Here is a 27,529-nt window from a genome sequence, read left to right as displayed (position 1 = left end):
CATTCCAACCCAGATAGAGAGAGCTGTTGAGCCAAGTACCACCCCATAAAATCAAGTGTCTTTAGAATATGGAATTTATCAGAGATTTCTTCTAAGCTGCTGCAGATCTGACAGACCTAAAGGCATACAATACATTTGATGGTCATCAGTAAAAAAATGTCTGCTGCAAATTCAATAAGAAGATAAATGCAATTTTGAAAATCTGATCACCAAAGAGGAAGCCCTGGGCATAAAGATAAGTAAAATTTAAGACGGGGTCTTCAATACATTCATCTATCAGTCATAAAGAACTCAAAACAAAGGATTTATATTTCTTTATTTTGCAGATAATCAAAACACAGCTTTGTAAAGGGCAGGGTGGGTGTGACTATAGCATTCAGACAAAGAGAGAAGCAGAGTATTTGTCAAAACTAATCAAGGTGGATACTTTATTCTTTTAACAGTTAAAACGTGTTAAGAGGGTTGTTCTGATTTCACTCCTAAAACAACCAACGGGAAGACACCTCACACAAACAGATAACTTTTTACTCTTTTTACTCATAAAAGTCACAGGCCCACCACATGACACAATGTACAGCAACAGGGACACGGCATCCCTGTGACCAGATGACTAAAATGAATGAATCAGAAACTGTTCCAGCCTGAAATATCAAGCATGGTCATATACATGCCATCATTGTCATTAATTAGCCCCGTTAACCTCTTAACAACCCGACCTCATTACCCCCATTATTTTATCAACACCTCAATAACTTATTACAACAATGTACAACTTAACATTACAATTTAGTAAATCAACAAGCAAGCCTCAGAGTGAGCAAGGTGTTGTCTAGCGGGAGGACTGCGAGAGTGGTGCTAGGTCAGGTGTCGTCCACAGCTGAGAGCGTGTTGCTAAGCAAGATGTTGTTCACAGAAGACTGCTGCAAGGTGGTGCATCGCCCACAGGTGAGGGCGTTACTATAGTAACTGATGCGTGCCTGCGTGTGGCTGATGGACCTGACTGCAGCAGTAAATGTATGAGGAAAAACGGACTTGACCAATGAACGCAGCCCATCTCAAGGGAGCTGACTAATGGGCTTTGGAAGATGAAGCCTCACTGTCCAACCAGAAGCTCCTCTTCTCCCTCTCCCGGACGTCTACCTGCTCGGTAGTTACATATGACTGGATGGAAAGATAAGACTGACGGGTAAAGCGGCCAATGAGATTAGGAGTCCTCGGAGAAAGCCCGGTGTGTGTTGGGGAAGCGCTGGGAGTTGTAGTCTGGATCATCATTCAGACGCTTCTTCACATCACTCTTCACCTGAGATACAAACAAACAAACAAACAAACGACACACATGTAAACAAATAAGTCACTTATGCATGATGGAACAATAGTTAATTAATTGTGTAGTTGTTCACTGAGGGACTTTACTTTATTTACTTATATTAGTACCAGCCACAGTGAGGAGCTTAGGTCTATGATGGTGCATGCCAATAAACTAAATTCAGGCAGGACCACTTTGTCAAAGAAATAGCTTTTATTTACTATTTGCATAATATATTACATTTGGTGGTATGCTCTGTTCTGGGATTTCCCTGACTAAAGGGGACTTCACATTGCACGCAACATGTGCTTCACTCGCCACTAGGTTGCTCTTGGTTGAGGTAATGTTCCAAAGATTTTTGTTGTGCTTGCCGCTGGGCTCAGGGCAAAATACCTATGATTTACAGCGTGCCCCGGTCAAAGTTCTACATGGTTGAACTTCGACCTCAGCACGCGCAAGAGCGGCAAAGCGGCAAAAAAAGACAATTCTTGTGCACGCAAGCCATTGAAAATAATGGGTTTCATAGCGTAAAGTTACTGCTTGCACGTACAGTGTGAACCCGGCTTAAGACAGGGAGAGCAGTGAAGATAAACCCCCCATGGGTTACAGAACAGAGCAGACATCAATGACAAGTATTGACAAGTCAGAAGTATGAGGAGGAGATGGGTGGAGGTGGGTTGCAAAAAGGGCTTGCAGAGAAGCAGCAGGTACATTAGGTAGGCTAAGGCAGATTAAATAAGGCGCTCTGAATGATCTCCGCCAGTGAAGGAGCAGAAGATGAGCAATCAGCTGGGCAGTCAGGTGGGCAATCAGCTGAGCCTCTCAGGGAAGCTGGGCAAGACTGTGGCCTGCCTGAACTAACGCTATGCTCCATTTTTCACATAAATGTCATTTGTGAGCCCATTATTTCCTTCTTATTAAGACACATGACAAATGAAAAACATAAAAAGGTAATCATCTCTTTTTCTTCATTTTAGAACAGCTACATTTTGGTACTTGCCTCTACTTACAAAACACTCAACTGTTTTTAGTTTGCCTGCTCAATATACTGTATGTATTTTATTGGTGGAGACTGAACTGGTAAAGTACCTGTTCACTGTAGGCTTGCTGCAGCTCTGGAGCCTCTAGCTCCCCCTGCAGGCTCTCTGGAGTGGTTGCAGGCCGCACGCCAGCAGCCCGGGCAGCCCGGCTCACCGCCTCAGACAGAGTAAGATGGGGACCGTCACCCTGGGCCGTCTGAAGAAGAACAGAGCACATCATGACCCGTACCCATACAAATCATATTATACCCATATAAATCAATATAATTCTCAAAGCAATACCCATGTTAATTCATATAAATCAATAATTGACCATCTATTAATATCAATAACTACCAATACACCAATCAGATCAGATAAAATCTGGCAGAAGCAGGGCTTTCTAAGCCAGGCAGGAATGGAACTATGTTTTTTTTGTCGTCTGTTTGCTGGTGCATCTGTCTAGCTGAGTGTCTTTGTAAGTGTGAGAATCAGCTGGTGTGTGTGTGTGTGTGTGTGTGTGTGTGTGTGTGTGTGTCCCAAGACAATGTACCTTCCTTCTCTTGGCTGGCATGCCATGAAGGTAGGCATCTGACAAAGGAGGCTGTGCCTTCATCTTCCTCTGGGACAAAATGTCATGCCTGATGATAGGCACCCATTCCTGCAAACATACAGACAGATATGACCACTTAACCACGCATGTATAGACAAAACACACACTTACATATGTACAATGCAGTTATAATCAGGTATGTTTAATGGATCCATATGGCTTGGCTTCAGGAAGAAGTGCATATTTGGTGTGTAACATGACACTGCTGTGGGACAAGCATCCAGAGTTCAGCTCTTACCGGTGGGACTGCTGCTGCCCAGGGCTCCACCTCGGCCCCAGTCTCTTCACGGCCTGCTGCTGCCATGGGAACGGTTCCTCTGGCCTCCCCCGACGACGCCCGGCGCGACCCTGTGCCCTCTGCGGCGTCTGCAGAGGTCATCATGGCCTCTTCTGCAGTGGTGGCAGGAGCCGGGGACATGGTCTCCTCCATCTGCAGAGCATCAGGGATGCCACATGGCCATTGTTATCAACAGAATTACACATTGATATTTGTCAAAACTAATCAAGGTGGATACTTTATTCTTTTAACAGAATGGGCGGGCGATATGGACCAAAACTGATATCCCGATATTTTGGGGCTGATTGGCGATATATGATATCGATACGATATTGATATTTCAAACAGAAAGAGCGAAGTGCTTCATATATTCACTCAACACAACAATTATTACAACACAGCCAGTTTTAATTATATTCATTTCAGACTGCTCTAACAGTGCTGTGCAAAAAAGTGTAAACAATAACATAGGCCTACAATAGGCATAGGCTACAGTTGCTCTGATAAAGCTGTGCAAATAACAAAAGACCAAAAGTTGACCCTGACTGACAACGCAGGAATGCAATAGGCTATTTTGGGCACAACAATATTGAAAAAACCTGCAGTTTTGTCACACAATGCAGTTTTTTTTACCTGTAAGGGTTTGATAGGGCCTAGATGACAAGCAAATGTAGACTATGATGGCCTAGACATGTTGCTATCAACAACAAAAATAGTTTTAAACAATTAGGCTACTTAAACAACGTAACTGAGTCACTCATCAAGAGTGTGATAGACGCTACCGTCATTTTGTATGCGTTCATTTTTGCATGTTCCGGTTCGTAAGAAAAATCCCTATGCACGATTGAATGGGGTTTCAGGAATCATTAAAAATGATGCCCTAACTGCTCGCGAGTCGCGTGCATATCCTCTTAATAAAATCAGCGTGTAGGTTGTCTCCCTGAGGACTTTAGATCTGCTACTGTATATCGCTAAACGCAAGCATTCATCAGTGTATTTAAATTAGCTAGGCTATGTACCAAAAATGACATTTTACCGTGAGTCAAAGAGCTGTAAACAGTGTTGTAACTTAAATCTGCGTGTACAAAACCGCTTGGAGCTCCAGTGGAATTTTGATTTCACAACGAGAATTCTCGGTCTAGCCGTTGATGTGCCGACGGAATAGGCATCAGCACCAACCTCTGATCAAGGTAAACAAAATCTGACTCATGTTTGAAAGTTTGTAGTGCTGCGAGGGAGAACGTGCACACGCAAGGGGCGCAGTTGAGCAGAGCTGCGGCTATCTGAATGGTCTGAACACAGAAGAGCAAGTGGCTTTGATAAAATGGCCCATTATTTGACATAATACCGGTATTACGATATTGTCTCAACTACATATCGTTTTCAAAAATAATCGGTCGTAGTCGTAATACCGATATATCGCCCAGCCCTAATTGATACCAACCATACATCAGTGTAAACCACTTATAGCAAAGCAGCAAGACACACATAGACACATCAAACATTAATCACACACACACACACACACACACACACACACACACACACACCTCTACATTCTGAATGTCCGCCTGCTGCTCAGCCTGGGCATCTGAATCCACCCTCTGAGCTGCTTCACTCTAAAACAAAAACAGAGACATTCTGTGTTAGTGAGGCAAAAGACACTCATGGCCTTCCTCTTCTGACTTCTGACTGGATGTGTTTATAACCATCCCCACCTTCCTTAAATGTGAGGGGATGCTTGTGTGAATACCTGTGTGTGTATGACATAGTGGATGATGTCCGCTTCCTGTACAGGGTTGTGCTCCAGGATCACATGCAGCCTCATGGACATCATGCTGGTCAGCCAGTTCACCAGACTAGGGTTCACCTCTGCTGACATCCTCCTCTGCACACACACACACAAAAACACATGAGCCTTTGAACTTGCATACACAGATTTTGTAGTTCACAAATACATAAACTAACCAATAATCAAAATGAATTACTTAAATTACTGTTGTAACTTGTAATTATTAGTAATGGTAGCAGAACTAGCAGCGGTAAAAACAATAGTATAAGATAGATTGAGGCTTGTGTTTGCATGAGTCTGAGAATTTTGTTTGTGCGCTCGTGTGTGTGTGTGTGTGTGTGTGTACACTGACAATGCGGTGGTTGATGACAGCAGTGAGGGCCCTCTGCTCTCCTCTGAGACAGTACAGGTTCAGAGCCAAGCACTCAAACAGGCCCTGGGTGCACATGTACAGAAGCCGGGGGCCAAAGGTGTGGTCTACAGGGACAAAAAAAACACTCATTACAAACAAATAATCAAAAAAATGTAAACACAAAAGTTAATCTACATTAGGTCATATTCTGTTTTTATTCTTAAGAGATGGAGATGTTATATTTTGCTTTGAGATGAGGGGAAAAGTGTTTATTTAAAGAAATATGCAGAATCAGTAAGGGAACTAAGTGTATTTCAAACACACACAAAACAACTGACCTGGGGGGTATTTCAGAAAGCGAGTTTACTGGCTTAACTGGGAATGTTAACCCAGAGTACGCGGTAAACCTGGGTTTTCAGTTCCAAAATGGTCAGGCTATGTAAGTCACTATGGTAACACTTGAACAACATTCTCCATCCCTACATTTTTAACGTTCCGCAACGTGGATTCGCCCTCAATTAGAATAGAATAGAATAGAATAGAATAAATCTTTAATGTCCATCATGGTGGAAATTGTTCCTTGGCTCACCAGACATACAGACAACAGCTCAGACACACTCAAACAAGTAAAACAAAACAAAAAATGACTTTAATAATTGCCAGATGATGCGTGATGCTTCACATCTTTTAACAAACGTGAAGGTAAAATGGCCAGGGTCAGTGGGCCTAGCCCACTTTAGCCCCATTTGATGGGTATCTTCTGGGGGATAGAGAATACCCATGCCTTCCGACACTCATCACACCGCACCCTGATCCGGATGCTGGAGTGCAAACAAAGTTTAACGTGGCCCACAGCAGAACCCGTGTTAAATTAGAAATGACATTTGGGATTCTCAATGAGAAATTTCAGTGCATGTGTGGGCTGAAGCACTTATCTGTGACAAGATAGACTATAGACTAAGACAGCATCGTACAAAGCAGTCAATACATCATGTCCACTGATTTATTGAATATTGTGCTTTTGACATTAATAGGCTTTTACACGGTCAGTTAGGCTATTCTGTGTCAAGCATGGTCATTTCTTAGCAGACAATTCTTTTTGTTATTACAGCTCTCTCTTCCATATAAGCTTCGAGGAGAACTTGATGCTCCGCCTCTGAAAAATACAGTGCTCTTTGTTTCGGCATTATCACTCATGGTTTCGACTCTCAATAGATGATATCTTTAGCCTAGAAATCTAGACGCGCCCCTAGCGGCAGCAAATTAATTTGCTGCCAGGGCTAGTCTAGCAACTCTCCGTTGGCTTGTGAGCTCCAGAAATCGAAACAGGCCATTGAAATCGTGTATGGAGTCATTAGGTGGGCTTAACATAATGATTAATGGCAGAGTTGCAACGGTTTGGCTTGAATTCCCTGCTACTTGAAAACAAACAAGATGGATGTTGCTGCTGGCGAACAGTGTGTTGGCGAACAGAGTTAAGCTTTTATTATGTTGGCAAACGTTTGAACTAGCCAACTAGCTCCGCTGGTGGGAAACGCATGGGACTCCGCTGCCGCTGTCCTATTGCGTGCAGAGGGAATTTGAAAGACAACTGATTATCCCACCCCTCGGACTGAGCACTGCGAACGGTGAGTGCCCAGACCCTACATTTTAATGTGGGTCTGGCTCGCCAGGCTATGATATCTTCATAAGTTTGCCATGAACGCGCACAACTCTAGATTAACCAATACGGGATGATTGAACTAATTCGTAGCAGGTGTTTTGGAACCTACAACTCTGGTTTAGTCGCCACGGGTTCAGACAACCTACGTAGAGTTAATCTCAGTGTTTGTTAAACCTCCTTTTTAGAATACCCCCCTGTAGTATTCGAACTACAGCAAGCTAACCAAACAACCAAACCATGTACCCCACAAATCCCAGAGTGCAGTGGAGTGGAGTGCAGTGTGTGTTTACCTGTGCAGCGCAAGATGTGTGTAGCCATGCGTGTAAACTGCTGGCGTAAGAAGGACAAGTTGGTTTGGACAATGTCCACCCCCTCACGCACTGTCACCGTAGCCTGCAGGACACACACCAAACCAAAACAAACAAGCGAAGTTTAAAAAAAACACATGGGTATGTTTTATTTAACAGACATTATTGCTGGCAGAGCTGAATATTATCATGCCCCTAAGTCCCTGTTTGCCCTAAGTCCAGCTGATATCCATTTCTCTTGAAGGCCAAGAAAGTACACTAAGTGTTTTTCAGGCTGCTTCAGTTTAGAAGTTAGTGATTTTTCCTGCACATACCACTGGTCAGTATAAATACACAGTATAGGCTATCTGATCTGTGTGTGTGTGTGATACACAGTATAGGCTATCTGATCTGTGTGTGTGTGTGTGTGTGTGTGTGTGTCTTACAAAGCTCTCGGCGATGTACTCCTCTAGTCCATTGATGAGCTCCTCAGCTGCAGCCTGTAGAGGAATAAACATTTACACATACTGACGCTTCCACAAACATCACAAATATTTAAGGGGGGAGGATTAAGGCGTTCTTGAAACATCACATTTACAAGAAAGGGGCATACATGTGGTCACAGTGACCTTGAACTTTGACCTTTAATCTCCTAAATCTAATCAGTTCATCTTTGAGTCTCTATGGCCTGTAGAGACTCATTAAAGGAGGACAAAAGACCTACAGGCCATACAAGGTAAATGAGAAGTAGAGAAGTGACGAGAAAGAGGGGGTGAAATTGAAGGAGAGGAAGAGAACTACAGTGTGGAGAAGAGGCATCCCATCTATGGGCTTGTAGGGCCTGGAGGTTGAGAGCAAGGGGAGGATGGTAGAAGATGAGAGACAGCAGAGGGGGTGTAAGGAAGAGAGGGGAGTGAGAAAGTGGAGAGTGAGGAAGAGGAGAGGGGAGTGAGAGAGTGGAGAGGAGAGTGAGGAAGAGGAGAGGAGAGTGAGGAAAAGGAGAGGAGAGTGAGGAAAAGGAGAGGAGAGTGAGGAAAAGGAGAGGAGAGTGAGGAAGAGGAGAGGGGAGTGAGGGAGTGGAGAGGGGAGTGAGGAAGAGGAGAGGAGAGTGAGGAAGAGGAGAGGAGAGTGAGAGAGTGGAGAGGAGAGTGAGGAAGAGGAGAGGAGAGTGAGGAAGAGGAGAGGGGAGTGAGAGAGTGGAGAGGGGAGTGAGGAAGAGGAGAGGAGAGTGAGAGAGAGGAGAGGGCAGCTCACGTTGATGTTGGCGTCGGTGGGCTCGCGGCCCTGCAGGTAGTGCTCTCGGAAGAAGGCGCTGAGTTGCGGCTGGATGCGGCTCAGGGGTTGCGGGTTGCCGTGCAACAGGAGCACCATGTCAACCATGGAGAAGCTCTGACACACCAGGGACAGCAAGTCGCCAAAGAACCCTGAACCCAACCAAAGAAACAGGCACACATTACATACTGGGCTTTGAATTTGCTAGCATCAAGCAAGCAGCCAGAGTACCAGAGTAGGTATTTTGTGGGAGTATGTTTAAACTTTTTACATTACATTACATTAGGCTATTGTTTTTTAACCAAAGCAACTCACAACATGGTAAATGTTTATACATGCGATGTTTATACACGCAGACACTTTGTGTCAATGTTTGTTTAGTGTGTGTTTAGTGTGTGTGTGTGTGTGCGCGCGTGTTTAGTGTGTGTGTGTGTGTGTGTGCGTGTGTGTGCGTGTGTGTGTTTGCGTGTGTGTGTGTTTGCATGTGCCATGGGTCTGAGTAACTAACCGACGGCGTCCCCAGAGCCAGGCGTGAAGAGATTGCTGGTCTGGGAGAGGCGCTGGATGAACTGGGCGATGCTCTCGCTGCTGCCCCCTCCGGCCCCCAGCGAGCCCAGCAGCGTGGACAGCACGCCCTGCACGATGCCCGTGAACAGCTCCGGGCTCAGCGTCTCGCCACCGGGTGGCGCTGCAGAGCCAGGGGGGGGCGGCGGCGGGGCCGACGGCTGGGAGGTGGGAGGCGCGGTGGGAGGGGGAGGCGCGGAGCCCGGAGGAGGAGGCTGCTGTCCAGGAGGAGGGAAGACCGGCTGGCTGGCCTGGAGGAGAGGATGAAGAAGGGAGAGAGGGAATGAAGAGAGGAGGAGAGGAGAAGGGACGGAGGAGATGCCAGGGAAGGAGGGATGAGCGAGAAAAAGGAGAGAGCAGGAGCCAGACAGACGGAGGAGGTGAGAGAGAAGAATACAAGTACAAAGACATAAATAGAGAGACAGGCTGCTTTATTAGTGGAATTTCAAGAGCAAACATACCAAATATGTGTACAATGTGCATCTGATCTGTGAATGGCATGAATGGCATGCAGGTGTAATAGAGAGTAGGAAGACTGTAAGTGAGACTGTAGTGTGTGTGCGTACGTGTGTGCGTGCCTGCTGACCTGCATGAATTCAGACATGCCCTGCAGGAATGCAGGGACTCCAGGTACAGTGACGGTGATGGAGGGGGAGGCTCCTGGCCCCGCCCCTCCAGCTGCAGCCACACCCCCCAGCAGAGAGCCCAATAGCTGGGCCAGATTCCCATCCATGGCCCCGCCTTCCTGGGGACCCTGACCCGCCCCCTCCGGCGGCTGGGGTTGCCCCTCTGCGTTTCCACTGCTCTGGGTGGAGGGGGTGGGAGGAGGGGCGGCCCCAGAGGAGAAGGAGGAAGAGGTGGAGGAGGAGGAGGAAGAGGAGGATGAGGTGGAGTATGAGAAGGAATGAGAGGAGGAGGAAGTGGATGTTTGGTCACCTGAAAAAAGAAAAGAAAAAAAGACGCAGTTGTGAGCGGCAATCCAACAGAAACAAATGCACAGACTCCGCACACTACGTACTACCCATCCTGACACACACACACACACACACACACACACACACACACACACACACACACACACACACAAGGGTTGTGCAAAATTCGAATTGCAATTCTGCTTCCTGTTTGCTACCTCAATTGAAATTCAAGTGAAATTCAAGAATTGAATTGGAATTTAAGAGCCACTTTCAATTCAATTCTGGAATTTTGCACAACCCTGACACACACACACACACACACACACACACACACACACACAAGCTCACCTGTGTGGACCGGCATGAGCAGCTGCCCCACCAGCCCAGACACCATCTGGCTGAGAGGAGAGGGGGCTCCAGGAACGCCCTGTATGGGAGACACGTTCACGTTCAGTAATTATTCACACACACACACACACACACACATAGACATGTTGGGCCAATCCCAAGGTGAGCCCTGAGGATTAAGGACTAAAGACTCACAGACTTAATTGATGTCAGGTGCCGAGTGAGTGAGTGTGTGAGACCACATGGGCTCAGATAGGTATAAATGGGATTGGGACAGCACTTCACAATGTTTAATAACAAAGACGTTGCTGACACGTGCACCACGCATGTGTGTCGTGCTGTTGTTTACCTTTGTAAATTCCGGATTAAGTGTGTACTCAAACCCTTACACCCTCTGAAATTTGACATTGGGACAGCCCTAAGCCCTTACGAATTTTGCAAGAACGCACACCAAAATCTGGGAGTCCGGACTTTGGGATTGGCCTGTTCTCGCTAACTCGTCTAAGGTCTCAAATGTCTCGGATATAGTGATCTGACGCATCACTGTCTAGTCAATCAATCCGCTGAGTTGTATTACCATTCATTTGTTTTAACCATTCCTGTGTTTACCTATTTTCCTTAACTAGTTTCTCTTTGGGTTCAATTCTTCATATAGCCATTCATTTTCCACTCCTCCACTCTTCAGTTTACCTGTCTATCATGTTTGTGTGTGTGTGTGTGTGTGGAGTGTGGTGTGTGTGTGGTGTGTGTGTGTGGTGTGTGTGTGTGAGTGGTGTGTGTGTGTGAGTGGTGTGTGTGGTGTGTGGTGTATGTGTGAGTGTGGTGTGTGTGCGTGTGGAGTGTGGAGTGTGGAGTGTGGTGTGTGTGTGTGTGTGTGTGTGTGTGTGTGTGTGTGTGTATTCACCTGTCCAGGTTGCTGCCCCGGTGTGGGGGTGGGCACGCCTGGCCTCAGGTTGATGGTGGCCGTCCTGGTGATGGGCTGTGGGATGCGCGGGGAAAAGGACGGCCGTGTGATGACCACGCGGGCGTGGGGGTGGGGGTGCGGCGGGGGCACGGGGACCTCCCCTCCCGTGGGCACATGCTGCTGACCCGGGTGTCCTGCCGCATTGGCGGCGGCCATGGCAGCGGCCTGCTGGGAGATCTGGTGCACGATGGCCTGCATGAACTCAGGGGGGAGGCCTGGGATGTGGAGGGGAGGAGTGGCACCTTTAGAGAGACCAGCATAGCACACATTTAACTACATCTACACCTACACCACACATACCAACACACTCTACAAGACTCACTCACACCCATCAAGTCACATTTACAGTACGGTTTTCCCACCTAGTCCACACTGAAAACACACACACACTCACACCCATGACACTGCGATTGTTTTCAATCGCATACGATATGGTAACTCACACTACACACTTAAATCAGTCACTCGTGACTGCTCACACTGTGTATTCCAACAGCTCACACTGCAAGACAGCTCAAAACAACATTGGACATGGCAGAAGTCCAATCTGATTGGTTGGGAGTTGGAACGTTTGTTCCAACTTTTAATTAGGTGTCATGACCCTACCCAAAGTGCACGATATATGATAACTGATCTGAAGGGAATTCGGCCTGATATGGCCTGGTTCTAAAGTTCAACAAAATCAGGGCTAAAATGGGACCAAAACCACAGTGCTTAAAGGGCAAATGTCAGGTTAAAAAAAATGCATTAATATTAATTAACGTGTGGACAAATGTATGAAGATATTCAATAACATTAACAGCCATTTCTACGACAACAGTTAAAAACACAAATGAGTGATGACGTCATAAGAGGGAGTCGTGATAAGAAGGTTTTGAGGCAGAGGTGGTCAAAAAAAATATTTTGTAATAATCTTAATTACAAATGATCTTCAAATATGTTACATTCTTCCCTTTTATGATGTCATCACTCAGTTGTGTTTTGAAATGCGATGTAAATGTTGTAGTAGTGCATTAAGAGTAATAATTTTAAAAGTGTGTGCATGTCCTTTGATTTATCTACACATTAGTTAACATTAATGAAAAAATGTGTTAACCTGTCATTTGCTCTTTAAGTGTTCCAGCTGTAGTGTTTTGCTCACCTGTGTGTCCAGCAGCAGAGACGTTGGGCTGTCCTGCTGCCTGTGGCCCAGTGCCTGAATCTGATCAACAAGAAAACAAAGGTCCGTTCTGTAACTCTAGTCATTTCTTTGCCGATTTCTCACTTTTGTTGTCGCATTTTTCTCTACGGAGCTCCCCCTACAGCTTTGGGGTGCATATTTCACAACCGTCTGTTTAGTCTTCTCGCTGGCTCTGCCATGATGAACATCTAAAAAATTAAGCCATCTTATAGACCCTTTCAACAAGGTAAACAAAAACAATGCTTGAACGTTCTATTTGGGCCCCAATCTACTTCCTCTGCATTAAGATAACATATGGAATGTTGAAAAGGAAGTCTTGTGGGGCCAACTATGATGCTGATAATGGAACTCTCTTGAAAGGGTCCATAACTAACCGGCATGGCTAACCGGTGCTTGAAGGGGGCATGTGTATGTCCCATTTGTTCTTGCTTCTCACAGGATTTGCTTCTCAGACACTGCCGGGATACTAGTGCATCTTGCAAGGCTTGTTTTCCGATAGGTAGGGTAAGTCGCCATTCTCGCCACAACAGGTCATTTAACCATCACAATGATTTCTTAACTATGTTATTAAGTTGAAAATGTTGCATAGTTCTCCTTTAAGCAGAAATATAACAAAGTATGTGTGTGCCTGTGGCGGAACATACCATCCAGATTCATCTGCATCATGACCACTGGCTCCATGGTTTGGTGAGTGATCCTGATGACCCGTGGCCCAGCCTGAGGCTGGCCCTGCTGATTGGTGGCATTGGGCTGTGTGGGAGGGGACTGACCCTGGTTCTGCTGATCTGATTGACCAGTAGGCTGAGTGGATTGTGGTTGACCCTCAGTGGCATGTCTCCCATTGGACGTCATTGTAACTGTGGTCCCAAGATTCATCTGCTAGTAGAATGAGAAATCTCACTATCCCATCAACACACCCAGAGCAATACCATTTAGGCCTACTTTTACCCAAACATAAACACTGGAACTCCCAGAAACTGGAACAAGCTGTTCCCAGTATTACTCAGTACAGTGCTCCAGATAACTCAGTAAATTTGTTTTGTTTGACCCTCATGTGCACATATTTGTGCAAGAACCAAGTATGCACCCGATACAGCAAAAAGTTGAAGAAATTAAAGAGTTTGACATTTGCAGCCGGGCTACAGCAGGCCCATGACTGAAGTGTTCCGTTAGCGGAGCGTAAAAATAGTTTTAAAGATTTTTTTTGAATGTGCGCAACATTCTCATGTCTGTGTGTAGCCAGTTCCATGATTATAGTGGAAACTAATCGTTGCAGCATACGCTACGCAAACGGATCGCTTCAGTTGCGTGCCTGGTGTAACCCCACTGCCACAGTTTTCTGAAAAACTCCACAGAGCAAAATATTGCAGAGCACATACTTGCAATATGTGACTTGCATAATCTTTTCATTTCAACAGAGCCAATTCATTGAAACAGCTAATACTGTATATTCAGTCCAATGTTTCTGGAGTTTCAGAATGGCCAGCAGGAGGCGCTGTGACTCACCGGAATAGGGATGTGAGGCACGCCACCCTGCAGCAGGACAGGGGAGGTGTAGTGGGAAATGGGCCGCACCACGTGAAGATGGCGGGGGGGCTGAGCAGACAGGTTGCATCGCAGGTCGCTCAGGTTGACAAGTGTGTTGCCGAGCAAACGCAGGGACTCTCCCACGAGGTTAAGTGTACGTTGGTCCTCCTCTCGCTCCTGTGTCTGTGGCAACAAGACACAGAGATTAGCAAGAGGTTCTAAGACGCATTCTGACCTCACATACAAACACCACAGAATCATCGGTCTCATCAATGTAAAGCATTCCCAGAATTCCAACATTTCGACTGGCTGGGTGCAGGAAGTGTGTCTGGAGCTTTGAGGAGGTCCAGCGCTTGGGCCAGTGAGACAGTGGAGGGGCTGAGTCAGTGTCTCTTACGTTGTTGTTGTAGTCAGCAGAGGTGGCTGCCCCAAGGATAGAGTGAGTTCTCTCCATAAATGGCCGGAGACGCTCCTCCAGCCTCCTGACCTCAGACAGCACCTCCACCAGCTCAGCAGGGCTGGGGTGACTGAGGGGACAGAAAAAGCGAGAGAGGGAGGGAGTGGAAGAGATAGAGTTTAGCTCAACCAAGTAAGTAACAGTGTAGCACAGACTGCAATGTACAAACTTTCCACCTACAGAAGGAGGGGTGGTATTTTCTTTACTTAAAGACATGTAATGGCATGACACACAGATGGTGGGAAAAACACTAGGTAAGCTGTCGCTGTGCTGCTAGCACGGGTGTGGTGTGAAGAGTCATGAATGCAATGTGTGGTCTGCATAGTGAGGTCATGAGTGGTGTTGCCGTTGTTAACAGCAGTGTTAAGGGCAAGACGAGTGGGTGTGGTGCCTTACTTCGGCCCAGATTGGGCGGTGCTCTCTGTCTGAGTGGTGGTGGTGGTGGAGGAAGAGGAGGAGGCAGAGGCGGAGGCTGATGCGGAGTCTGTGGTGACTGGGGGGGCGGGAGGAGACGTGTCCATTGGCTGAGAAGCAGGAGAAGAGGACGGAGGCGGGGCAGAGGGCTGACTGGCTGATGCTTCAGGTGCAGGGGCCTGATTGGCAGTTGCCTCTGGTTGCTGGCCCTGAAAGACAAAACAGAGGGAGCTTTCACCATGGGAACACAAAAACAAACAACCCTAACCACACAGACTATACCTGGGACCTTAAATTATTTCCTAGCCAGGCTATGTATGTTCTTTACCTGAGGGGCAGATACGTAGTAAGTTACTGAGTGAATCTCCACAGTGTATGAATATAAATATTTGATTGGCTGAGTGGAGTTTGAAAGAATAGGTGCATTCGGGATTAGCTGCAGCCAGAGACTTTCTAATGAGGAGACATAGCACTCAAAAAATCCTCCTATAGAAATGCATGGGGTTAGTTTGTAACGACCAATAATGACCAAATTCGGTGCTACCAAACTGGAGTAGCTGCAGCTAATGACCAGTACTCCCATTGAGTTACAATGCTAGATCTGGGGGCATCATCTAAACGTGGCTTATTTGCCTCTTAACAGATTCATATTGTACAGACCTTTTAATGACATTTTGAATGAGACCTTACATGACAAAACAATGCATTTTCTACTCTTTAGCTGTGAAGAAACTGTTCGAATTCAAAGTTTGTACCATCACATACCTCAGTTTCCATCAGTCGCATCCAGGAAAGCCTGATGTCGAGTTCAAACTCATGTTGTCGAGCGGGCTTTGCAACGAAAACTTGAAGTTTATTTCTCCTCAAAAATAGGTAATTGAGCACTGTAATGTTATGATCATATAATGACTATGTAACTACATGGAAAGGGTCCAAATGATGCCCAAGCTTGCACGTTACTGAAAGCTAGCTCGCACTGAAGTATCGTGGGAATTCAGTTGCAGGAAAGGCCAACAGACTATTGTGCAGATGTGACAGTACAAACTTTGAATTTAGATGGTTTCTTCACAGCTAATGAGTAGAAAATGCATCGTTTTGTCATGTAAGGACTCTGTTCATATTGTACAGACCTTTTAATAACATTTTGAGTCTGTTTAGAGGGAAAAAAGCCACATTTAGATGATGCCCCCAGACCTAGCATTGTAGCTAAATGGGAGTACTGGCCATTAGCTGCAGCTACTTCAGTTCGGTAGCACCGATTTTGGTCATTGTTTATCCTATCGACAGTACTCGGCGACGTGTAGCGATTAAGATCCATGTAAAAATCGACCGGATTTCTCCTTTAAAGGGACACCAGGCAAGCCTGATGCTTTTTCTCTACGAAACTCCCCCTCGCTCGGTCTGAAGCTCTTTTCCTTTTCTTTGCATCTTCCGTCAAGGGTTTTCGCTGCTTCTTCGCCGGCTCTGCCATTATACACACGTTTGCAACAATCGCTAGCGTTTCGTTAGCCTCCCTCTGTGCTGTGGATGCAGGATGGAAACTGAAACTGCTTCGGTCGCCGGGTACGATACACTGAACTTGCAAGCGGGATATTGTTCCTACAGGCAGTAGGGGCGGGCGAGAGAGTCTTCATTCGCCCTGTAATGAGTCATTTAACCATATACCGCCTTACGAAGATGAGTAATTAACACGAAAACGTTGCCTGGTGTCCCTTTAATTTTCGTACATTCCAGCATAAGGAAGCAGAATAAAAAACGGTCATAATAGTTCGGTAGCACCGATTTTGGTCATTATTTATCCTATCGACAGTACTCGGCGACGTGTAGCGATTAAGATCCATGTAAAAATCGACCGGATTTCTCCTAAGGAGTACCGTCACACTGGTGTGACGGGAATGTTGGGAAATTAACATTGTAAAGAATATCTGGGTTCATTGAATTCAACATAGAATTTTAGAACCTTCAATTGTTGCGGAACTTAGAATGTTCAAAAACCTACACCTTTAAGGGTTAATTTTCGTACATTCCAGCATAAGGAAGCAGAATAAAAAACGGTCATAATAGTCATGGGGAGATTCCTTCCAAACTGCCCTATCAGGTCTTTGAAATTACGTCATGAGGGCCGAGTCGTCCTCCATGGAGTGCAGGAGCTAAACTGCAAGAAAGAAGGCGCAGGCTCCCACGATATTTTAAGGTCATGGACATGGTGACACAATGGTAAGTTCCTGTCCGGCTGGATGGAGTCAAACAGTATTTCTAACCAGTATGCATTACGTTCAACCCAACATGCGTCACATCAAGTCAAGTCTGCGCAGCGGTGCATAAAGTCGAACGAGCCTAATTATTTGACTGGGTAAGTGACACTTGCATGTGATTGGCTGCGCATACCTCTAGTCTGTGGATCACTGCCTGGATGTCTCTCAGCAGGTTCTCAGCCAACTGCAGCCGGAGTCGGGGCTCACTCTGCACTGATTGGTCCAAGTTGATGTGCAGGTCCACCGAACCATTACTCTAATGAAACAGAAAAGAAGGACAGAAGGAAATGGGATGAGATGCAAACCTGTCTCAGTTCTATCAGTAACAATCTTATCAGCAGCCCATTGCAGAGGGCTGTTTCTATGGCGACAGGACTGACCCCGGTGCTGGTGCTGACTCGGGTGGCACGGCCTGCCTCTCCGACTCCTGACATCATCTGCTGTACCTGCATCTGGGGGGGGGAACACACAAACACACACACTTTTATGAATGCACAAAAACACAGGCAAACCAAGCATGCATCACATCACACAGCACAACACACACACGCACGCACATCTGTTCAAACCATGCGAGATGTACAGGACCAAGCACACACGCACACACACACACACACACACACACGCACGCACGCACGCACGCACGCACGCACGCACGCACACCTGGATCTGCTGGGGGTCCATGATGTTGACTGGCAGGTTGAAGGTGCCCAGCATGACGTAGCTGTTGCCGTTGCGGTCGTGTGGGCCTCCCTGGGGGGGGGACGTGGAGGAGGCGGAGTGAGATGGGGTAGGGCCGCCCTCGGCACTCCCAGAAGAACCCGACACGCCCCCGCCCCCTCCACCTGACTGAGTGGTCTGTGGAGGGGCGCGTTCCACCAGATGAATGACCTTACCGTCTACATCTAGGAGGAGCAAGGAAGGACACAGCAGATGCAGGAAGAGAGGAGGAAAAGGAGGAGAGAGGAAATATAGCATAAATAAACCAACTGTGATACTTTGATTTGTGAGTGTGCAACACAGGCTTACACTGTGCAGATATAAACTAATGATGATCTACGCAGAGAAAGCAAACGTTGGAAATGCAAGGATGGATAGATAAAATTCCTTTATATGTATCTCACTATTTTCTGACAAAGTCATGCCAGTGTAAACAACAGTGGGATAGGCTCTTTGTGCCTCTCAGGGCTTGGGGTTGCAATGTGTGTGTGTGTGTGTGTGTATGTGACTCACTGTACTCAGTCAAAGTCCTTTCATCCTGTAGGACACGACCCTGGTAGATGAGTCTTTGCTTGTCCACTGGGATTTCCACTGAGGCAGCAATATGCTCCTTAAACTCCCTCACAGTCAGCTGTGAAAAGTACCAGGGTGGGGAACACAAAATTTACACCACATGAATCTTAAAAAGGTGTCCATACAGACAACCCTAATTCAAGAACAGCTAGCTGCTGTCCTTGACTGCAGTTACAGTAGATTGCATTAAACGGGGGCTGGTCTGAGAGAAGGGCCTTACCTCTCCTCTCACTTTGTAACTCCTGCTCTGGGAGTCCAGAGTCTTCACAGTGACTTCTATAGTCGCCGGTTCCTCCATAGCTCTCTAGCATAGAAGAGTTAGAGAAAAGGATGAAATTATCCAAAATACGTTCCCACATAAATCCATTACACAAAAAAGGCTGTCAAACTGTCAAAAGCCATTTCTGTTCTAAGTACTTTGATTATAGCCATGGAAACGCGAATGTGGCTAACTGAACATTTTCCATTACTTTACTGTGACAACAGATGTCATGGTCTGAAGGTCAGTAAGAACAACTAAAATAGGAATTTACAGCACGAATAACTGTACGGGCGACAACTTCATTGAATAACAGATCTTATAAATCTCAAAATATATGTGTGTGTTGTTTTTTTAAGGCGTCATCTGGGCAGCGAATTAATGTCTTTGTAACAGTACACAAGTATTGATACCTACACAAGGTTCTCGTGGGACTTTACGGCACAATATTCGAACTGTTATGGTTCACTGATACGGAGACACGTCTTCATAACACCAACAAGCAACAACACAAATTCCGCGCTAGTGCTATGCTGTAACGTTAAACAGGAATCTGATAGCATCCGCAAAACACTAGCTAAATTTTGTGTGACAAGGAAGTCCACTGATCTGATAATTCATAAGTTCATCCATGCATAGTTTGTCAGATAAAAAACACAGCTGCTTAGCAAACAAGCAATATACTCGATGAAGCTAAGTTTAGCCAAATCAACTTACGTTCTCTTATCAGTCGTTATGTAGCTAGCAAGCTAGCTAATCCCAATTACCTGGTTATGATTGAGACGTTAAATTAGGCAAACGTTTAGTTTGTCAAAAGTTTAGTAGTAACGACAGAATTGTCACACCTAAAATTCAGCTATTTTTAGACAACCAGAATACCAAATACGTATATTTTCCTCAGATGTGCGATGTTCATATTCCGGTGAAAGAGTTAGCTTTGTGGTTAGCCACTTCGGGAAATGCGACAGCATCAGTAAAAAGCCCCTGTGACGTAGAGGTATTTTTAGAATGCCGTCTATCCGAAATGCCTGATGCAAAATTATGAAAGCTAAAGAACAGTTTATAGCTCAATTTAAATTGTTTTTATTATTGTTGTTTAAGCAATTTCATATCCATGTCGTAATAACCATGATAACACTGTCTGGATGTATGTGTCACATGGAAATTTAATGATTAAGTGTGTCTCCACTAGCCTAGTGATGACTTATAGTGAAAAATATTGTATTTTACAATGCTCCAACTATTTTGGAGTATATTTTGGCCTACATTAATTTATTTAATTCATTATTCTTTTGTCCATAGTGACTTTCAAAAAAGGGGAGCAATTCATGTACAGTGCAAATATAGGAACCAATAGTGCAACAAGTAGCCTACTACTTTGTTTAAAAGTAGAATCACAATTTAGAGCCAAGTTAAGTCAAAGGATGTAGATAAGAGGGATAAACAGGATAGAGAAGAAGGTCATGGTAAATGCTAGTTAAGTGTGTTAGGTTGTTAGGAGAGTGTGTGTTAGAGAGGAGGTACACTCAGAAGAACTGGGTTCTCAAGAGGTTTTTGAAGATAGACGTATCTTAACTATCTGTGTGAGATGTTTTATATGTTTTATATTTATATCTTAGGGTTGGCGAGATGTAAACAAATTAATAAAAATGATCAAAATCACACAGAGACAGAGATACTGACACAAACACTGAGTTCTATATATATAGATTTTATTTTAGGCCTATATGTCTTCACATTTAGATCATCGTTATTTTTCTAGAAGCATTTTTAAGATGCTGAAATAAGGTTTTGCAAAAATAGTGTTATGCATCTTTAAAAAAATAAATAAAATCAAATTAGGGTTAAATCCATAAGATTTGCATTTATGCTCAACAAATACCTACTGGCTACCTACTACCTAAATAGCTTTATAGGCCTCAGGTCTACCTCTAATAAGCCAGTTTCCAGATCCTCTGTGATCTTCCAACATCAAGGTACTCCGCCCCCCCTTTCCCCCCTCTGCTTGAACACATCAGCTGTCTTGAGGCTTTCTCACTGTGTAATATTTTGCAGCTATTTACCGATTTTAAACTCAACATTCACTACATATCACATTTGCAAGAATCTACTTTAAAAACACATTTTAAAACATTTCCCCAGTACCATGACAGTGATGTCAACTCCCACTTACCTGAGCAGTTCCAAAGCAGGGGATAATAATGTGAATATTTGCACTGCATTTCCATATTACACACTGTCTAAAAATATGATGACTGATTGGTGCATTTAATGGGACAAGAATGAGCAAACAGACACATAAAATGTCACGATAGAAATTAGGCTTTCCTTTTAATTCAAGACTCTTTTCCTCAGTGGTTCCTTGTTGGTGGAATGAGTTGCCCAGTCCTCCCCGTCCCTGTGATAGTTTTGGGTCGTTTAAGAGGGGTCTAAAGACATTTCTGTTCAACATGCACTTAGTTCTTTAAGCGGTTCTTATGTGTTATGGTTTGTATAATATTGTTTTATTTCCATTAGGCTGTTGATTAATTTCACATTATTGTTTATTATTGATATTGTCCTTAATGTAGTCTTACTATGTTTTTATATTATTGATTGAATGGACATTATTGTTTATTATTGCCCCCCCTCTTTTTCATTGCTTATTTTATTAGGCTATTGATTGAATTTACATTGTTGTTTATTATTGCTATTCTCCTTATTATATCGACCAACATTCTAATCTGTTCCCTGTTAAATTTTAAATATGTTTTGTATGTGTATGTCGCTTTGGACAAAAGCGTCTGTCAAATCCCATAACCATTACCATAACCATAATTATTTGAGGTCAATAGGTCACAGGAGGAAACTGACAACAGGGTATGGATTAAAAACTATGAATGCACAGTAAAAAAATCACGAAGGCCTACGTTCCCTCTGAAGTGGTCTGGTTGGAGTTGTGTTATTATACATTCTGAACCAGGTAGCCTACTTATTTTATTGTGGCTTCGTTTAGGCTACCCATAGCCCGCATTTATCTTTTTGCCATGGCATGGGTTTCTGTCAATGTCAAGTCTGTTTGTCTTTTTGTATACCAGAGTCAGGCTAAACTTTGAAATAACGGTAAATAGACCTATAGCTATAACGTTTTTTTTGTGGACGAAGGAAGGGCGAGGATGATTATAAAAATTGTCCGAGGAAGTTGGTAATTAGGACATTTATAAGGACATGCAGTGATTTTTTCCTCCCAGGACGCACCTACAATTACGGGAGCGATGTCTATCCGCCCACTGGAGAGAAGAGTTGGGCAAGCTGAGACGGCGCTCTGGGTGTGGCGTGGAGTCCAGAGGCGTTGCTTTTCTCCATTCAAGTGTAGCCTATACAATGTTTGACGAGAGAAAACTCTTGCCGAGTCTCTCAACTTTTGCCGTTTCGAATGTCTGTGCGTATTTTTAGCTTGTCAGGAAGGTGTTCAAGAAGAAAACGACTACAAGACCACCATAACTCAAGTGTCGTTACGAGAGAGTACCGTAGCCTACAGACACACGCTGCGTTTTATGAACCTGTGCCTCAGATTTATTTGGATATTGAAAGCCTGGAAGTATCATGACTGAACAGGTGGAATCGTTGCTTTGAGGTATGGTTCAATATGCGCGAAGCTTCGAAACCGTGTCTTAGCCTACTTGAAACACAGACAACTGTTATCTTATCTTCTTGGTTGTTATTTTCGGTTTAGGCTACTTCAATAATCATGTTTAGTCAAAGAGGACGTACTTGCACCAAGGACATTTGAGTCAGCTGACAGTTTAGCAGACTTAAATGTCAAATCGTTGTTTACGTATTTGTCATTAGAGTTGTAGCCTAGCCTACTATGTTGTCTTATCTGGTTTAGAGGAATGTGCGCGATTAAAAGTGACTCCTCTAATTTTGCTGACCGCAAAAGGACGGCGCAATTACGATCACAAACATGCGGGTTGGCAAAGCAGTAGGCTATACTGGGGGAGGTTATTTAACACCAAAATCAAACACACTACTGGTCAGATGTAACAATCTCATTACTGACCTATGTAACAGAATATATATGCAGCCAGAATAAAAGCGGCTTGAACACTGGTGAGCAGTAGGCTTATATGGAGACCTCATCAAGTGTTACTTTTGATAGTTAATTTCCATTTTCTTGTCATTGTTCTATTCTCTTTCCATCAGCTTTGCCATTCTTTCTCTCTGCTCTGCATCTTTCTTGGCATTTCCTGTGTCCCCTCCTTGCAGTTTTGCTCTTCCCTCCTCACTACTCTCCTCCTCGGTCTCAGACATGCGGCGCTTCAGCTCAGAGGGCTCTCTCTTGGACCTGGATGCGTTGCCGTGGCGACGGGTCGCGCTGAAGAGGGCCGAGCAGGAACAGGAGGGCTATGACGTAGGCAGCTACACCCCGCACCTGGAGGAACCCGAGAGCCTGCCAGTGCCGCCTGCCCCAGTTATGAGCAAGGCAAGAGGAGGGTGGGGGGGTGGCCGAGAGCTGGTGAAGGAGCACAGCATGAGCGTGGAGAACATCACTGAGCTGGACAAGGCGGCCAGTGACCTGCAATCTCCCCTGAATGAGAGCTACCGTGCCTACAGCGACGGCCAGCTGGCACAAGACCCCGGGGGCAGCAGGGCAGTGGGCATCGATACCCCGCCATCCCCATCTAGCGCCAAGTGCCACCCGCTCTCGACCATGAGCCTGCACCCGCACTATGCCAGGGCACGCCTCACCGCAGCCAAACTCCACCTCAAGACCCTCTTCTCCTCGGTAACTCTGCACTTGAGCACGCTGAGCAGTGTCCAGAGGTTGTGTCTGTGTGTATGTTTGGGTCTGTGAATGTGGACACGATCTCTTGAGTATGATTACCTTCTCCATTACGACCAGCGTTACTTGTCAATTGGTCTTCCTACAGTCATATGAGAACACGCACAAGAACATTTGGCCCACAATGCACTTACAAAACCCACTTTTTTCACAAATGTCTGATGGACAAAGCAAAGCAATGGAATTTGTAACATGACCCCATTTGTAAGGTTGTGGCTGTAGTCAGCTAACCTTACAATAACCTGAAAATATTGACGTGCCATTGCATGTAAGACGTTCAGTATTCTACCTGGGCTACAGGACTTGTAAATATTATGTAAACATAACTTTGATGCTTCCCAAGGAACCATGTACACACATTTGCATGGGTATATGCAGGGGTGGGTAGTAACGCACATGAGTAAAAAAGTACTTTTTTTGAGGAACGACAACTTTCCATATTCCTTTTTCAAAACGGTACTTCTACTCGTACTCGAGTACATTTTTGAGTCAGTAATTCACTCTTTACTTCGCTACATTTTCAATTGCCTTTCGCTACAAGTACAAGTTTATTATCGGAGGAGAAAGTATCTCGAGGGAGAAAAGCACACCCCTCCCTCGGTGCACAACGGCATGGGAGAAAAGAAACAGGGCTTCAGAATGCATTTTTACGGTGCTCCATTGTAAAAGTAATGACTGGCCTATGTAGAGGAAGTAGATGTTGTATATATCTAACAGCTCAGTTAAGGCAATGATGTTTTCTCGGCTGAGAGAAAGATAGCCTACTCTGTCGCTCTGTCCGAGTGGACATGCCTAGGCTATATGAGGCCTACCCATAATATAGCCATTGTTTTTAGGTTACATTGTCTGTATGGTGAAGTTATAACCAGACTTCTAGCAATGCAAAGCAGAAGATTCAGCTGGCAATCGATTTGAAGTGACTGCGAATTGAGCTGTTAAAATATGGTTACATATCTGACTAGTCTACCGAAGAGGAGAAAAGCAAACAGGTGTAAAGGATACTTTTGTATCCCTTTAAAAGGCCATCAAAAATATAAAAATGTAAAAAAAGTACTTTTTTACTTTTACTTGAGTAGATTTCTCAGATGGGAATAGTTACCTTTACTCAAGTAATTTTTTACTTGAGTATAGATTTTCAGTACTCTATCCACCCCTGGGTATATGTAGAGTTTTGGGTAATAGGCATTAGTCGTGTTTTGGTGTATGTGTGGTGTATTTATATGTGTGTGTGAGAGAAAGTGTTGAAAGTGTGATAATCTTAACATTCCTCCTGTCAGTCCATATGAGACCAGATGCAAGCCATCAAGCTGTTACGTCAGACTTCCCAACCGTCATGTCGACACCCAACCAGTCTGTCACAAAGACTGTCACAATACATTCCATGTTGTAATATTCTTCTGAGCATCGAATGCATTTGACACTATAATAAAGCCTTGGAACATAGAATCATATGCATATAGGAGACAGTGGGGAGCATAGGGTTGCAATATCCTATCTTTAAGATTGTGCATATAATGTCATTGTGTATACAGTAGTACAGTACAGTAGTAAAGTCATTTTCTTTTAGCGATTTGGGTGTCTGTCTTTTGGGTGCCCTTATGGACTACCCTATGGATGTGAGTGTGTAGTAAATTATTATAAAAGCTTTGTGTTTGCTGAGTCTCATAGCTTCTGTGTTCCTAATGTAATCTTTCCCAGTCCCAGAGCCCAACCTCCTCACACTCCAACCTGGCAGCCACCGAACAGAAGAATAGCGCCACCAGGTAACTAGCACCAGTAGTAGTTATCATGTAAGTTAACCAGTGGGTGGTGGTGGTGGGGGGGGGTCATCATTTGTAATGGTGAGCTCCTAGTGAATTGAACTCGTAGTGAAACTGTTCTCTAACGTGATCATATGACATGAGTTTACTCACGAGACAGTGTTACAGTACCTCACAGTGGAAATTCAGTTGTGTTCTAATTTTAAAGAGTATGGTTTTTCAGGCATTGCACTATTGGTCTTTCCTCTACAAATAGTTCTTCTTTTTTCCTCTCTAAACTGTGTATGACCACTTCCTGAACTTAATCTCTTTGCTTGACTTTCACACCTACTCAGTCCCAAGTAAAATAAACACATTCTCTATCTAGCTATGGTAATACGCCTTATCATTTGCCATTGTCATGTAAAACTGGTTCTTTCTCCTCCTCCCACTCATTTTTTCCATCACTCTCTCTCCCTATACGAAAAAGGTCAGTAAAGACCTATGAGAACCTCCATGAGAACCTTCATTAAATTTTAATAAAGTCTATTCCAGACATGGAAAGTCAGGGAATTGTATAATTTTTGGGGCAAAGTCAGGGAAATATGTTTGTTTGTAGCAGTTTTAAAATGTACTTGCTAAAATACATTAATGTGTACGTATATACTTCCATGCAGCATTGGTATTTATCTGTTTTTTTTTTAGCTTTTTCAATTATTGCTTGTTTGAGTGGTTAATTTGTTTTTTCAATGCCCATTTATTAATTTCCCGCTCTAAAAAAGAGTAAAAGATTCTAGAATGCTACGTGGCTGCTCTGAAATCTTTGGTTGGTATATTATTCATTATATAGTCATGGAAATTCTGGGGTTTTTTTTGTAAGGAAAGTGAGGGGAAAAGTCATGGAATTTTACATTAAGACTTAGAGTGGGAACCCTGGAGAACATGTTATTCACAATACTACTACCACAATACAGTATTGAACTGTCATGTATGGAATATGGGGAAAATGATGCTAATAATTCTATGGATATATGTCCCTCTGTGTTATTCCATCTTTGCATTGTTCCCTCTCTTCATCCATCTCTTCTTCTCTCTGTTTCTCTCAGTACCAAGGAGAGGCGTTCACGTTTGCCCTTCCTGAAGCAGTGGAGTCAGGTGGGCCACTCCAAGGGCCGATTCAGCCGCGAGGAACTGGAGTCCTGGTCTCGGTCGCTTAGCAACCTGCTGTCCAGCCGCAGTAAGTAGCCGCTCGCGGCGGTTTCTGACGGAGAGGGCAAGTGAAGGAAGGAGAATGACTGCGATGTGGTGGTCATGGCTGGTAAATGGCCAGCTAGCCAGGGTCAGGGTTGGTCTTGGGTCAGTGCATGCTGTCACAGTGTTGGCTGAGAAATCTCAACGGTTTTCACTCTAGTCCTTAGTCCTCCTCCTCAGTGCATCAGTTTGTCCTTTAATCTAGAGAATGGCAGAGTGAATAAGAAGGCGGAGAGATTTGCAACCTTAGAGATCAATTTAAGATCATTTGAGAGATCATTCCAAGATGGTTTTTTTTTGGGGGGGGTGGTGTATTTAATTCTTATTCTCTGCATGACAATATGAAATTATGATTATGCAAAATTCGCTTTGGACAAAAATGTCTGCTAAATTCCATAACCATAATATATTCTCTATACAGATAGTTAGCATAGTCTGCTGTCCATGTTCCATTTTTGTAAAATACTGAAGTGAGTTGGATTTAACAGTGCCATATTCCATGAGTACCATATTTTCTGCCAAGCTCACTGCCAAGGTCATTGTGTGTGTGGGTGTGTTGGAGGGTAACCAGAGAGTGGGAATGGCACAGCTGTGTTCCCACACCCTTATCAGCTTCTCTGAGTAGGTTTCTCCTCACACAGACAATGGAGTATTTTAAACACCATTCTCTCGTTCTCGCTCTCGTTCGCAGCGGGTCTGTCTGTGTTCGGGGCGTTCCTGCGCTCAGAGTTCAGCGAGGAGAACCTGCAGTTCTACCTGGCGTGCGAGCAGTACCGTCACAGCTCCAACAACTTCAGCCTGCAGCGCCGGGCCCGGGACATCAGTGCCACCTACATCCAGCCAGGGGCACCCAGAGAGGTACGACAACACACTCTGGACACATCTAAGTACAGTATAAGTATATACACTCTTTTGATCCCGTGAGGGAAATTTGGTCTCTGAATTAGTGAAACAC

General features: G+C 44.7%; 3 protein-coding genes and 1 long non-coding RNA gene across 14 annotated transcripts in view; 2 read left to right on the top strand and 2 right to left on the bottom strand.

The window, feature by feature from the left end:
* Nucleotides 1-299: 299 nt before the first annotated feature.
* Nucleotides 300-19,739, bottom strand: bag6l (BCL2 associated athanogene 6, like). 7 transcript variants are annotated; one of them, XM_042077683.1, is made up of 26 exons: nucleotides 19,477-19,739; nucleotides 18,721-18,804; nucleotides 18,441-18,558; nucleotides 17,871-18,112; nucleotides 17,588-17,659; nucleotides 17,341-17,463; nucleotides 15,132-15,161; nucleotides 14,935-15,101; nucleotides 14,479-14,608; nucleotides 14,061-14,264; nucleotides 13,199-13,433; nucleotides 12,516-12,575; nucleotides 11,315-11,616; nucleotides 10,411-10,489; nucleotides 9,732-10,081; nucleotides 9,090-9,396; nucleotides 8,564-8,733; nucleotides 7,756-7,809; nucleotides 7,313-7,415; nucleotides 5,360-5,484; nucleotides 4,969-5,103; nucleotides 4,766-4,834; nucleotides 3,177-3,368; nucleotides 2,879-2,986; nucleotides 2,396-2,542; nucleotides 300-1,300 (listed from the first exon to the last, which is right to left on the bottom strand). In XM_042077683.1, exons 2-26 carry the CDS (start codon nucleotides 18,796-18,798, stop codon nucleotides 1,205-1,207), a joined length of 3,696 nt encoding a protein of 1,231 aa, XP_041933617.1. In that variant the 5' UTR covers nucleotides 18,799-18,804; nucleotides 19,477-19,739; the 3' UTR covers nucleotides 300-1,204. The 7 variants fall into 7 exon arrangements, with proteins under 7 accessions (XP_041933617.1, XP_041933610.1, XP_041933616.1 ...); XM_042077676.1 differs by having other exon boundaries at nucleotides 14,935-15,161; XM_042077682.1 differs by having other exon boundaries at nucleotides 11,315-11,589; nucleotides 14,935-15,161.
* LOC121696290 overlaps nucleotides 11,127-27,529 on the top strand; it is a 17,741-nt gene continuing 1,338 nt past the window's right edge. The window contains exon 1 of one of the 2 annotated variants that reach the window (XR_006026279.1): nucleotides 11,127-11,165. This is a non-coding gene — a long non-coding RNA (uncharacterized LOC121696290). Of the gene's footprint in view, nucleotides 11,183-27,529 lie in introns of both variants that reach the window. The other variant, XR_006026280.1, reaches the window with a different exon arrangement.
* Nucleotides 22,006-27,529, top strand: part of si:ch211-152p11.4 (regulator of G-protein signaling 1) — a 12,074-nt gene continuing 6,550 nt past the window's right edge. For 3 of the 4 annotated variants that reach the window (XM_042077703.1, XM_042077701.1, XM_042077699.1), the window contains exons 1-5: nucleotides 22,007-22,375; nucleotides 22,945-23,527; nucleotides 25,283-25,347; nucleotides 26,430-26,560; nucleotides 27,266-27,432. In XM_042077703.1, coding sequence (XP_041933637.1) covers nucleotides 23,051-23,527; nucleotides 25,283-25,347; nucleotides 26,430-26,560; nucleotides 27,266-27,432 — 840 coding nt within the window. In that variant the 5' untranslated portion in view covers nucleotides 22,007-22,375; nucleotides 22,945-23,050. Of the gene's footprint in view, nucleotides 22,376-22,944; nucleotides 23,528-25,282; nucleotides 25,348-26,429; nucleotides 26,561-27,265; nucleotides 27,433-27,529 lie in introns of all 4 variants that reach the window. The other variant, XM_042077700.1, reaches the window with a different exon arrangement.
* The window catches only part of atat1 (alpha tubulin acetyltransferase 1), a 15,408-nt gene continuing 14,190 nt past the window's right edge, over nucleotides 26,312-27,529 (bottom strand). The window contains exon 14 of the mRNA XM_042077696.1: nucleotides 26,312-26,424. Within this exon, the coding sequence (XP_041933630.1) occupies nucleotides 26,368-26,424 (57 nt within the window). The 3' untranslated portion in view covers nucleotides 26,312-26,367. The remainder of the gene's footprint in view (nucleotides 26,425-27,529) is intronic.

This window comes from Alosa sapidissima, chromosome 21 (assembly GCF_018492685.1).
Source record: "Alosa sapidissima isolate fAloSap1 chromosome 21, fAloSap1.pri, whole genome shotgun sequence".
Taxonomy (NCBI): Eukaryota; Metazoa; Chordata; class Actinopteri; order Clupeiformes; family Clupeidae; genus Alosa; species Alosa sapidissima.
Note: the sequence above shows the minus strand (reverse complement) of the source record. Positions and strands in the feature narration are given on the sequence as shown.

Coding starts and splice junctions, on each gene's coding strand:
- bag6l (XM_042077676.1), bottom strand. CDS start 18,798: ATGGAGGAACCGGCGACTATAGAAGTCACTGTGAAGACTCTGGACTCC. Junction 14,609..14,934: donor ACCGCCCAATCTGGGCCGAA/GTAAGGCACCAC, acceptor CTGTCCCCTCAG/TCACCCCAGCCCTGCTGAGC. Junction 11,617..12,515: donor CTCTGCTGCTGGACACACAG/GTGAGCAAAACA, acceptor GTCTCTCTAAAG/GTGCCACTCCTCCCCTCCAC.